At 37.7% G+C, this 13,928-nt stretch overlaps 1 protein-coding gene across 1 annotated transcript; it reads right to left on the bottom strand.

Moving 5' to 3' along the window:
- Positions 1–12,564: 12,564 nt before the first annotated feature.
- Positions 12,565–13,482, bottom strand: LOC103743468 (taste receptor type 2 member 13). Its single transcript, XM_008844827.1, has one exon. The coding sequence runs from the start codon at positions 13,480–13,482 to the stop codon at positions 12,565–12,567; it is 918 nt and encodes a 305-aa protein (XP_008843049.1).
- Positions 13,483–13,928: the final 446 nt, after the last annotated feature.

Genomic DNA, 13,928 nt, shown 5'->3' on the forward strand with positions numbered 1-13,928 from the left:
GTCCAGGCACAGAACACTCACTGCTGGCTCTTTGCTGAATGAAAATGATTTATGTGTTCAGAGATGCACAGCTAAGATTTTCTTCCTTTTCTTTCTTTTACTTCTGTAATCATTGACCTCAAGTAAATGAGAGTATCGAAGGCTTGTTAGTTACTCTGCAAATGCTCCTGTTAAGTCTTTATTTTTTCTCCAGTTTCTCTGTTAAGGCTAAGATATTATACCCTTGCAAGAGGACGGAATACAGCACACATGGTTGTAAAGTACATTCAGTCACACTTGCCAAAATGCAAATGAAGGTGTCTTCTCTTTCATTGCTTTCTAGTATTTGCATTGTATCTGCTTAAGAAAATTTGGTTGCAGCAGCTCTTGATTTCTAAATTCTGCTTCATCAAATATGTAGGTAAAAGCATTTTGTTTTTCACAGCATTGCCACTGAGAATTTAGAAAACATTCGTGAGTCTTCAGTTACTTACAGAGGTGCACACCCTTCTTTCCACACCTGAGATGCAGAGAAGCTCATGTACAAAACTTGAGGCTTCCACTTCCCTTGCCTTTGGTCATTCTTGCCACTCTGAGTGACCACATGCTTTTCTACTCAAGGTTTGTCACAACCCTGAGAGACCGCATATATTTACTTTTAGCTACTCACCTGCCACACGCATTTCTTTCCAAATAAAAGAATTTTAAAACATACATGTAAAAGTATTATGAGGAGCTAGTAACAAAATAGAATTATGTTATAAATTTCACAACTGAAACCCAAGGAAGAGATGTACATTATGAAGAGACAGTCTCCTCTCCCCTACACTCTTAAACAATACAGGAAAATGGAAGAGAGTCAACAAAATCCTGACTTTCCAGAGCTTCGATACATCATGTAAATAAAATATGCACCTATTTTTTTTTTGGTGAAGGCTATTAATATTTTATGTAGTGAATTTGTGATTAGGATTGCTTACATAAGCATGAGTGGAGGCTATTTACTGGAGTATGGGAAACTTACCATTGACTACATCACTGAAAAAAATTATATCTGTTCTAGTTTGCTTTCTGTTGCTGTGATAAATCATTCTGAATTAAAGCTACTTGTAGAAGAAAGGGTTTATTTGGCATATACTTCCAGGTTAAAATCCATCATTGAGGGAATTAAGGGAAGGAACTCAAGCAGGAACTAAAAAGAAACCATAGAAGAATGCTGCTTATGGGCACACGCTCTCATTCATGCTCAGTGAGCTTTCTTACACGACCTTGGATCACCTGCTCAGGGGTGGCACCATCCACTAGGCTAGGTTTTCCCACATCAATTAATGATTAAGATATTTCTCCCCAGACAGGTCAACTGGCCAATCTGATCTGATAAAGTAAATCCCTCAACTGAGGTTACTTCTTGACAGATAGCTTTATGTTTTTGTTGAGCTGACCCCCGAAACTAACTAGGAAGACTCCCATCTGCCAGCACTCATCAACTGTTAATAGGTCCTCGGGTTGGAATGGTGATACATGAGTCCTTTAAACTTCAGTAATGGAAGATTGACAGCACAATTTCATGCAGGTTTTCTGCAGGTAACCATGTTTGCTGTAAGTGTCTATGTACAACAACATGTTATGTCCAGGTGACAAGGTTTTGTAGCAAGTCTCCCCACCCTCTGACTCTTATATTCTTTGTCCCTCTTCCCTGATGCTCCCTGAGCATTGGAGGGAGTGAAGTAAATGCCATGTGTATTGTGAGTGCTCAACAGATAGTTATTATCAGCACATTATCTACTTCTGAGTCTCTGCTTTAACTACCTCCCTCTGCAAACAGAAACTTCTCTCACCTAGCCTAGGACCAGAAATAATCTGAGTGTATAGACATTTAAAAGACAATTAAGACTAAGTCTAAACTACACATGTCTGTTTTTTAAAATATTTTATTATTTTTATTTTATGTGTATGCATGCATTGCCTGCATGTAGGTAAGTGCACCCGTGTCATGCAATGCCTGTGGAGGTGAGAAGAGGCTCTCAGAGCCCCTGGGACTGGAGTTACAGACAGTCATTAGCTGCCATGTGGGTGCTGGGATTCAAACCCAGGTCTTCTGCAAGAACAACCAGTGTTCTTAACTGCTGAGCCATCTCTCCTACACCTAGACATGTCTGTTTAATGATACAACAGTAATACGTTCTTCATTAGAGCCTATGACCTCTCAAATCTTGGACTATTGGCCAGATTTAAGGTACCAGGCATGAATTTCTGCTGTGGAGCAAACCACAATTCCAATCAGAAAGCAGTTAGTTACTCCTCAAACTGTCGTGTCAGTAACACATCAGTGAGGACATAATCTTGCCTGGCTAGTCAGCAGCATAGCACACAGGGTCCATGGCTGAGTGAGGCCATTTATGAGCTTCCTCTCTAGCAGCCAACACAACACCTTCTGGCAATATGGAATTTTAGTCAGCAGGAGGAGATCTTCCAGGTCATTTCTAGCTTGATTTCTCTGTTTTTCAACCAATGTTCATGGTATGCTCAAAAATAGGTTCTTATTATTCAGTTCTGTTGGACAACCAAGAACAAAGGTGAGAGCTTACATTGTTTTCTATATTGACCTTATTGACCAACAGTTCATAGGGAAGTATCTTATACCTGAAATTGAGATTTTCTTTTAATAAAAGACGACTTCTGGGAAAAATAATTATCCATCCATATAATATACTTCCCTCCAAACTTTTTTAAATTTCATTTTTAAACTATCTTTATGCAAATTAATGATTTTCCATGTTTTTTATATATCTTTTTTCTGCTAACCCTCTCTTTCCTCTGTCCCATCTACCTGTCTCCATCCCTGCTTAAAGCGTTCCATTCCCAGTTTTCTTGATCTCTTAGTGTTCATACTGTGCATTCTACTATCATTTTACCCCAAATAATTTCTACCATTTTCATGGCACCTTTCTAGTTTCCTAATTCTCCAGATAGTCACTCGTTCCCAGTAAAACACACAAATATAAATTTCAGTCCTAGAATGCACATATGGAAAAGAACAGGTGACGTTTGCCTTTCCTATTCTACATGATCAAAGAATGCTTTCCCATTCCGTGCACATTTCTGCAAATGTCATAATTTAATTTTCCATTGCATCTGAATCAAATGTCACTCCATAAATGAACCATATTTCATTATCCATTCATGAGTTGAAGGGCATCTAGATTGATTCCATTTCCTAGTTGTTATTGTGACTTGAACAGCTATGAATGTTGATGTGCAACCATCTCTGTGGCAGGATAGGAAGTTCTTTCACAAATACCCAGGACTGATGTAGGTAAATCGTATGATCATTCTACTTTAGCTTTTTGAAAATCTTCTTCATTGATTTCCATAGTTGGTACATCAGTTTCCCCTCACACTAATAGTTAATAAGGTTCCCCATGGTCCAGATCCTAACCAACTTTCATTACTAGTTGATTTGTTAATGACAGCCATTCTGACTGAGAACTAATCTCTAAGTAAATTTGATTTTCATTTATTGGGTGGCTAAGGGTGTTGAACACATTTTAAAATATATATTCACCATTCATTTTTATTTTTTGACATTTTTCTGTTCAGTTCCTGTGGCGGTTCAAATGAGGAATGTCCCCCATAGGCTCAAATATTTGGACCCTCAATCCACAGTTGATGTCACTGTTTGGGGGTGCTATTGATCCTTTAGGAGGTGGAGCCTTGCTGGATGAAAACCATAAAAAAGTGATCTTTGAGCGTCTACAGTCTTGTCCCACTTCCGGTTTGTTCTGTTTTCTTCATTCTTCTGGATGAAGGTGTAATCCATCAGCTTCCTAATCTAGCTGCCTGCTTCCAAGCCTTCCTCACCATATGGACTGTCTCTTTCAAATTGTAAATAAAAATAAACTCTGCTAAGTTGCTTTTGGTCATGGTGTTTTAGCACAGCTATAAAAAAGTAGCTAATACAGATATTGGTACCAGAGAGTGGGCTGCTGCTGTGAAAAGTGTATGGTTTTTTTCCTATGTTTTTAAAAGCTTCTAGAGTACTAGGTCTCTATATAACCTTTTCAAAAGGGCTAGTTATCCCTCCCATTCTCCTCCCCACTTAACCCTTCCTAGTCTACTCTGCACCTATCTCCCTTTATATGATTATATCCAATCTCCCCTCCCTAGAAGCTTTCCTCCATCACATAACTCCTAAATGGTTTCTTGACATCTCTAGATTTTCCAGTTAAAACACGCATATTTAAAGTTACAAAGGCAGCACCCACATATGAGAGTGAACATGAGATGTTTGTCTTTCTGGGTCTGCGTTATCTCACTCAGGATGATCACTTCCATTTCCTTGCATTTACCTGTAAATTTCATGATTTCATCATTTTCAAAAATATTTATTATATTTGTTTTATTTGTATTCTCATGTATTCTCTGCATATATTTAAGTGTACCCATGTCATACAATGCCCGTGGGAGACAGAAGATGGCTTCAGGTCTCCTGGAACTGGAGTTACAGATGATTGTCAGCCACCATGTAGGTTCTGGGATTCGAACCCAGGTCTTCCGTAAGAACAGCCAGTGCTCATAACCACTCAGCCATCCCTCCAGGGCCTGATTTTATCTTTCTAAAACAGATGGAGAGTATTCCATTTTATAAAAGTGTCATATTTTAATCATCCATTCATCATTTGAGGGCCATCTTGATTTTTTAAAATTACCTGATTATTGTGAAAAGAACAGCAAAGAACGTAGATGAACAGGTATCTGCAGTAGGATGTAGAGTCTTTTAAGTTGCTGCCCGAGAGGTAGTCAAATCATCAGATGGATCTAATTCTAGCTTTTGGAGGAGCCTCCAAGCTGACTTCCAAAGTAGCTGTACCAATTTTTTTTCCACTAGCAGTGGATAATTATTTTTATTTCTTCCCTTCTCACCATCATTTGTCATCCTTTGTTTATTTGAATCTTAGCCAATCCAATTGGGGTAAGATGAAATTTCAAAGTTTTAATGTGCATTTCTCTATTGACTAAAAACCATTAACATTAAAAAAAACGTATTTTTTTTTAATTTTTTGTGTATAAGTTCTTGCCTGCATGTATTGAAATGCGTCTGTGTCATGCAATGTATGCAGGGGTGAGAAAAGCATGTCAGATTCCCTGGAACTGGGATTAAGGATGGTTGTTAGCTGCCCTGTGGGTGCTGGGAACTGAACCTGGGTCCTCTTCAAGGGAGCCCATACTGTTAACTGCTGAAACATATTTGCAGCCCTCAATGAACATTTTTTAATCTTAATTTTACTTTTTAAATTTTTTATGTTTCTGTGTATTGCCTGATGTATGTAATGCACCAATAATAAGTATAATGCGTATTCCATGAAGGTCAGAAAAAGCTTTGGATCCCCTGGGACTGAAATTATAGACAGTAGTTGCCTCCATGTGGTTTCTGGGATTTGAACCCATGTCCTCTGCAAAAGGAGTCAGTGCTCTTAAACACTGAATCATCTCTCCAGTCCCCAAAGTTTGATTTAATTAATTTATATTTATTTTCTAGGTGTGAGAGTTTTGCAGTCAAGTATGGAAGTACACTTCATATGTTCAATGCCTGTGGAGGCCAGAAGAGGGCATCAGATCCCCAGGAACTGGAATTATGAAAGATTAGTCACCTCCTGCGTGCTCAGAACTGAACCCAGATCCCCTGCAAGAGCAGCAGTGTTCTAAACTGGTGAGCCATCTCTCCAGCCCCAATTAATAATATTAAAAGTTTTTCTTAGTCATCAGGCTTCACCATTTGAGAAATCTGTTTACTTCCTTGGTCAAATTCTTAATTGGGTTGTTTGTTTTTTGTTTAGCTGTATGGGTTCCTTGTATGTTTTAGATATTACCCTTCCAACTAGTGTATAGCTGATAAAACTGTTTTGCTTTCTATAGGATGCCTTTTCACTCAAATGATGGTGTCTGTTGCTGTACAGCAGCTTTTTGATTTCATGAGTCCCATGTGTCAGTCCTTGATCTTATTGCCTATGCAATCAGATTCCTGTTCATAAAATCCTTTCCTGTACTTCTAAATTCCAGTGTATTCCCTACTTTCTCCTCTATCAGATTCAAGGTATCAGGTTGTATTTTGAGGTCCATTATTTTGAAGTTTTGTTTTGTGCAGAGTCAGAGATAGGGGTGTAATTTTATTCTTCTACATGTAGCTATCTAGTTTGACCAGTGCCATTTGTTGAACATCTTTTCTCCCGTGCTTGGATATAAGAACATAGAGTGAGAACTGAACCCTCAGTTCTCTTCCAGCTCTCAATGTGTCTGTATTTATACCACTACCATTCTGTTTTTATTACTATGACTCTGTAGTATAATTTGAAATCAGGCATGGTGATGACTCTAGTGTTTCATCTTTTGTTCAAGATTGTTTTGGCTATACTGAATTTGTGCTTCTGTATGAAATTTGAGGTTATAGTTTGAAATCCTGGGAATTGTATTACAATGTTAATGGGGATTGTGTTGAATCTGTTGATTGCTTTTTGTGGGATGGCTACTTTAACAGTATTAATCCTATCTATCCATGAGCATGGGAAGCTTTTTAATCTTCTGATATCTAATTTAATTTCTTCAATGCCTTAAATTTTTATTATCCCAGTGTTTTCTTTAGTTATATTTATTACAAGTTTTGAATTTTGAGGCTGTGTTGAATGGGATTGATCCCCTGGTTTATTTCTCAGTATGTTTTTTCTTGTTCTGTAAGTATGCTACTGATCTTTACACGTTAATTTTGTATCCTGCTGGTTTACTGAAAGTGTTTGCCAGCTCTACTGGTTTCTGGTGGCATCTTTACCATCTGTTATATATGGAATCATATCATCTTCAAATATGAATACTTAGACTTCTTTCTTTTCTCTTTGTGTCTCTTTTATTGGTTCACTTAACATTTTTCTTTCAGTAAAACTTCAAGCACTACATTAACTAGAATAGAGAAATGGACCTCTTTGTCGTATTTCTGGTTTTATTGGAAATATTTTGAGTTTTCCTCCACTTAGCATGATGTTTGTTGTGGGCTTATATATTATACATTGTCCTTATTTGCTGAGTTAAGTCCTCTGTATCCCTAGAATCTCCTTGTCTTTTCTCATGGAGATATAATGATGTTGGATTTTGTTCAAGGGCTTTTCTGCATGTAATGAAATAATTGTAAGGTTTCTGTTCTTGAGACAATTTTGTGGAATACATCTTATTCATATGTATGTTAAATTTCCCTTGTGTCTCTAGTATGAAGCCAACTTGATCGTGGTGAATGAGCTTTCCATGTGTGCTTGATTTTGCTTGTAAGTATTTTAGTGACCATTTTTGCAACTATGTATCAGGAAGATTGATTAAAATATTCTTTCTTCTTTGGGGTATTGTCTGGTTTTGGTATCAGAGTAATACTTCATATAAATAATTCAGAAGTGCACTCTCGTTTTTATTTTATGGAATAATTTGAGAAGTATTTGGTGTTAGTTCTTTGAAGATCTGTTCGAATTATGTGCTGAATTCATCTTACAATGGGTTCGTTTTAGTTGATAGATTTTAATTACTCTTTCTCTCAGTGGTTTTTATGGGTCTATTTAAATCATTTATTTCATCTTGCTTTAATTCTGATGTATGCTATATATATGTAGAACGTCATCCACTTCTATTAGAGATCTCTGTTAAGTGGAATAGGATTTTTATTTTTTTATTTTCATTTTGTGTGTATGAGTGCTATGCCTGCATGTTTGTAAGTGTACCTGTGCTGTGCAATGCCAATGGAAGACAGAAGAGGTTGTTCAATCCACTGGAACTGGAGTTACAGACAGTTGTTAGTCACCATATGGGTACTGTGAATTGAACCCATGTCCTCTGCAAGAACAGCCAGTGCTCTTAACCGCTGAAACATCTGGCACATATATTTTTAAAATATCTCTTTATAATTTTCCAAATTTCCTCTGGGTATGTCGCAAGTGTTTCCGTTTTCATTTCTGATTCTATTATTTTGGTGTTTCTCTTTTGATTAATTTGACTAAAGGTTTGTTAATCCTGTTAATGTATAAATGGAGTAAGAATCACTTACTAAAGTGGGCTTTGCTATATGGTTTAAGCTCTTACACTAATAGTCTATTGCAGAATGCGTGTATTTTACTCAATTATGTTTGTAGCATTCCAATTATGAAGCAAGTATTCAACGTCTAGGGTTAATTACAATTTCCTTAACAAATGCATGGTAACCAGGATACTTCTCATCTTGAAGGAAAAGAATAACACATAGCACTAGGGCCTAGGTCAACCAAGAAATTTATGCTATTGTATATAACCTATATGCTTCGACTCTGTCTTTCAGGAAGATTTCATTTTGTCAACTACAAAAACACTGATAATCTTCGGTTTTCAATGTAAAGACTGTTTTCATCACCAAGAAAGATTTTTTTTTTAATGTATGCTTGTGAGTTTTATATCTTAAGAAAAAGAGAAACCGTGGAAGAAAGCTTTATTCAGTTCTCAAACAGTGGAGAAGCTGGACCATTATTTACGAAGTACCCTATTAACATGAGGAAACTGAGGAGACAGAAGTTTGTTTGGAATGATCATGAGTGCAAACAGACTGACAACAGAAAAGTGTCTGGGTATATCTTGAGATCCTCCAGGAACCTGGGTGCCACCTCATTGGCCCTTCTTTTAATTTTATATTTCTATTCATGATTCATGGTAGGTTTCTTTAGGTATTAGGGATTGAAAATAGTCTATGACTAAAGCTAAATTTAGCCTACCTTTTTTGATCAAAGCGTTTCTCGATGTCTATGAGGTTAAAATCATGATTCACAAGTTAAACAGTGCAGAGATAAAAATGCAAGAACAAAATCAGGAATTTTTCCCAGCAACGATTTCCCTGGATGTTCTACATTTTATTTTAAAAGAGTACATAGTTTCATTTAGTAAAGTTCATTGTTATTTATTTTGATAAGCTCATGCCAAGAGCAAACCTTCATGTTAAACAGCCATTTCTTCTTTTGTTGTTGTTTATGTATGCTCATGTGTGTTTGTGTGTGTGCGTATATGGGTGTGTGTGTGGGGGGTGTGTGCACGTGCGTCTTAGTGCCATGGAGGCCAAAAGAGGGCATCAAATCCCCTAAAGCTGGAATTTCAGGCAGTTTTATACCATGCTGTGGGGATACTGGGAACTGATTTCAGGTTCTCTGTTAGCAACAAGTGCTCTTAATTACTGAGCCATCTCTCTAGTCCTATGACCACAATTTCTTCATTTATATTTCTATAGGTGGGTTCTTTGGATAGGGAATCAAATAATGACTTCTTTTTGGTTTCTCTGTGTATTTCCACCTGGCGAATAATGCTGGTGACTGGTCAGAACAACCTGCATGATCCCACCAACTGGCAAAGGTTTATGTATTGCATTACAACATGGCAAGAAGCAGCCATATGTGGCAAGAATACATGTGTGTTAGAATGCAAGCAAGATAGTGATGAAGAAAACCTTATTTACCCCTATTTGCTACATAACTACCTGTTCTAATGAAAATTCATTTTGTTCCACTAGAGTTGATATATATCTTAGGGTTCATAAGTATCTTCGGAGTGTGAGACCCGACGACCACACCTCACTTTCAATTCTCTCGAGAACTCACTTTTAGAAAATAAATCATGATTAATGAAGTTATTTGGAAATACTATAATTTGCTTTGTTACTAGATAAAATCAATGGTACTCAGTACTATCTGAATTCCAAATCGCCTTTTTAGTTGTTTTATTTTAAAATTATTTTGTTGATTCTCTGCAAATATAATGCAAATATTTATTTGAGCGTGTTTAGCCCCTCCCCGATCTCCACATTTGTCTTACTACACTAGACTTCATGTCTCCTGTTATTTTTCAAAGGACTATCCAGTCTAATTTGTGCTCCCTAAATGCTCTTGGAGGTGGGTCTATCCCTTGAAGTCTGTTCAACCTACCTGGCATAACACCATTAAAGAGAAAAAACTCTCTTTCCCCCATTAGCTCTCACGTGCCAGTAGAACCTCAGCGGGGCCTGAGGACTCTTGCTCACCTCACCCATTCACGCTGTGGCTTTGTCTGGCCAGGGCTTGCAGAGGTGTTTTACATACTGTCACACTCGCTCTGATTTCATATGTGGAACTTCCCTGTTTTCTTTAGACAACACTGTTTTCTTGTATTCAGCCACCCTGCTTGGCACTCACGCTCTTATCCAACACGTCTGCATACCTGGTGTGTCCCAGAGGCCTGATTCCTCCAAGGGGCGGGGCCTGCTGTGGAGAATTGACTGCAGAGGGGCTTCTGGGGGCCATCTTGTGAAGGAAGCCATGAACGCTGGTGGCAGCAGTTGTGGAGAGAAAGATACCCCAGCGTCTCACCCATGTGGATGGGAGGGGGGCATTTATCAACCTGGGGTGAGACTGCAGGCCCAAGATGCATGGTTGAAACTTAACGGAGACTGTGGGCAGGCGTGGAAGTGATAGGAGCCGAGCCACATGCCAGGGGTGCATCTCCTTGTAGGTTTCCCCCATTTACCCCCTCCCTACCCAAGGGCATAAACCATAATAAATTCACATAAAAATACGTTGTATGGTTTGTCTGATCATGCAAGAGACCCTGAGAGAACTCGGGCAACACCTGGGTCTTGGGAAGAGAGGTTGTGATACAAATATCACAGTTACAGCTTATCACTCTCCAGTCTCTTATTCTCACATTGACTAGATATGGATCTCTGTGTTAATTTTCATCAGCTGCTGAAAAATCTTCCTGCTACCGTTGAGGGATGCACTGGAATGAAGGTACCACTCTGGTCCTGACCTCAAAATTTCATAGCTACTGGTTAGCTTTCATAGTGCTGTAAGTGGCTATGCTTGAAGAGAAAAGGAGCCTTACCCAGCTGGGAAGCTCGTAACAACAATAACACCTGAAATGGCAAGGTGTGCCCAGTGGTAACACAGTGGCATGAATGTTCTAGGAGCCAACAGCCAGTTTCCCATTAGATTTGAAACTCAGGTCACAAGACAGTGCACATAAATAACAGCCTTATCACTGTTATCAGGGCCAAGAATGTCAGACTGTCAGACCACAAGCCATAGGGGAGAAGTTACTCTGAGTAATCAGCTAAATGGACATCTATTAAACTGACATCTAATGACTTGTTACGCACGTAGACAGAAATCTTCTTCATCCTCGACTGCACAAAATATTCTTACATAAGACAGGATAAAGAAATAAAAATCTGTATTTGTGGACTTCATCACATTTAAATGTTCTCTTTGAAATACAGCATAAAGATAAGGAAATGGCTACCAGCAACCTAAGAGAAAATATATGTGATGAAAGACCAAAATCTATGCTTTATAAAGATGAGTTCAAGCTGAATAATAAAATGCTAAATCAAATGAAAGAATTGATGCATTTTTGAGAAATGATACACGAAAGTCAAACATATGAAAAAAGTTCAACATTGTTAGGTGATAGGAAGACATTAAAATCACAGTAAGACATGATTTCACCCTAACTGGAATGGACAAAATGAACTGAGTTCTATTTTTTAATAATGGCTAAATTTTCACCCACAAGAAAAGACGATTTTTCTTAGACGTGATGTGCACATTCTAGTACACAAGAATGCTTCTCAAGAGTCATACTCAGTACCCATTGCTGTATAAGCAACACAGATGAACTTCAAAACTGTTATGTTCCACTTGAGAATGCTACATGTAATAGTCCAATTTGCATTACTGCCAGCACACGGTATTTTAGAAATCCAAGCATTGTATAGAGTTACCAAAAGCAGGTAAGCAGTTGTGGTGGAAAAGATTCATGCGGGGAGATGGGAACACAAATGACATTGATGTTGAGGGTCATATAAGCTTCACATATCATCAAAACTTTAAAGATGGAGTTTTCCATATTTTCCTGTGTATAAGTTATACTTAATGATGTACTTTAAAAGGCACGTAATAAAATATGCATGCACATGCTTGTAAAATTGCTAAAAATAAAAGTCAATGGTTTATGTGCAGTTATTCACATTAAACAATTAATCTTTAAAATATCTCCATTTTATCCATGATAGTAAAAGCCATATATATAAACTCCCTCTAGTTATATTCTAAATAAACTTTCTTTTTTCTTACTTAAATTCACTAACTAAATAGTGTACATGTCATAATAAAATAATTATCTCAAATATCTATACACAGTGAGTTACTTAGAACTGAATTGCCCACCAATGGTTTCAGGGTTTATAATTAAAATCTAGGTATAGTAGATGTCAACCAGTCTAGAAGTCTGAAGGAATTTCCTCAGGTAAGTACCAATTTTTGGATGGTAGTAAAATACACATTGTGATTATTCTGTTACGTAAGATGATATCGTAGCTACAACTCATGTGTTCTTATTAAAGCTGTATATATATAATAGATTTAGTTTGTTTTATACTTTCTTTTTTTCTTATTTTTTGTGTGGGTTTTGAACCTGGGGCCTGTTCATGTCTTCCTAGATTTTCACCAAGTCAATCACATACCCTTAAAAATATATTGTCTGAATTCCTTAAGGAACTATGTGCTTCTAATGTTTTAGCCAATACATCATCTTCCTTAGCACCAAAAGACAGGCCTGCCTTAATTTAGGATTTCCTAACATCAAGATAAATGAGTGACCTGAGGGGTAGAAGAGCCCAAGAGTCAGGCAAAGCATGTGGCCTATTCTATTCTGATGGGTTTTAGAGAGCCATGATATAAAAAGTGACATGAAGTAGGTGGCATAGAGCAGCAGAAATGAGACGATAATTCTCAGGGCACTCTTGTGGGCCTTGGTACTGGGGTCTCTGTGTCCTATGGAATTGAACTTCATCTTCTGGAGATGTATCCACAGGGAGTAGATTAGCAGGAGAAAAGAGACCAGGGCCACTGTAAATGGTACCAGGGAGAACACAATCGTCGTGAATATGGCCAGCTCTGAAAACCTTGCAAAGGCACTTACTTTGACATTCCAAGTCGTGTTTGTCTCATATTGACGCATCCAGTCTTCCGTATACTTGTTCATCTGTATTACATTGAACAGCAAGAAGACCAAGTTTCCCAAAAGGATCATCACAAGCACTTTCTTTACTCTCCACTTCAGATAGAGAAAAACAGGCCTGGAGAAACTGGCTATTTTGAGCAAATAAAAGATGCTGAGGATGGTAGCAAGCCAGAGACTGAAGTGATTGGAGAAAACCCAGGAAAGAATAATAGCTCTTAATTCTGTTCCCACCATAAATGAAAATGAATACTTCAGCACTTTCAACCAACTTAGGAACATTTCCCAGATCAGACCAACTCTAGAAAGCGCCAAGAATACCAGGATTTGATCACCTAAGGAAAGCTTTCTTTTCAATACATAGTCCATGAAGTTTATCAGCACTATGAATCCATTGCTAAGATTCCCAAATATGAACTCTGCAGCCACGATGACTGTGAAGATGCTATGCAGGGCACTTCCCATGTCCAGGCACAGAACACTCACTGCTGCTGGTTGTTTGCCAAATTAAAATGCTTTATGTGTTCAGAGATGCACAGCTAAGATTTTCTTCCTTTTCTTTCACATCTGTAATCGTTGACCTCATGTAAATGAGAGTATTGAAGGCTTGTTACTTACTCTGCAAATGTTCCTGTTAAGTCTTAAGTTTTCTCCAGTTTCTCTGTCAAGGCTGATATTATATTCTTACAAGAGGAGGGAATACAGAATACTTGGTTGTAAATTGCATTCAAATCACATTTGCTAATATGTAAATGAAGATGTCTTCTCTTTCATTGCTTTCTAGTATTTGCATTGTGTCTGCTCAAGAAACTTTGGTTCCAGTAGCTTTTGATTTCTGAGGGACAACAATTACTAAATTCTACTTCATTAAATTTGTAGGTAAATGTAGTATTTTGTTTTTAACATCATTG

The sequence above is a fragment of the Nannospalax galili genome, unplaced genomic scaffold (assembly GCF_000622305.1).
Source record: "Nannospalax galili isolate Female #2095 unplaced genomic scaffold, S.galili_v1.0 scaffold1910, whole genome shotgun sequence".
Classification (NCBI taxonomy): domain Eukaryota; kingdom Metazoa; phylum Chordata; class Mammalia; order Rodentia; family Spalacidae; genus Nannospalax; species Nannospalax galili.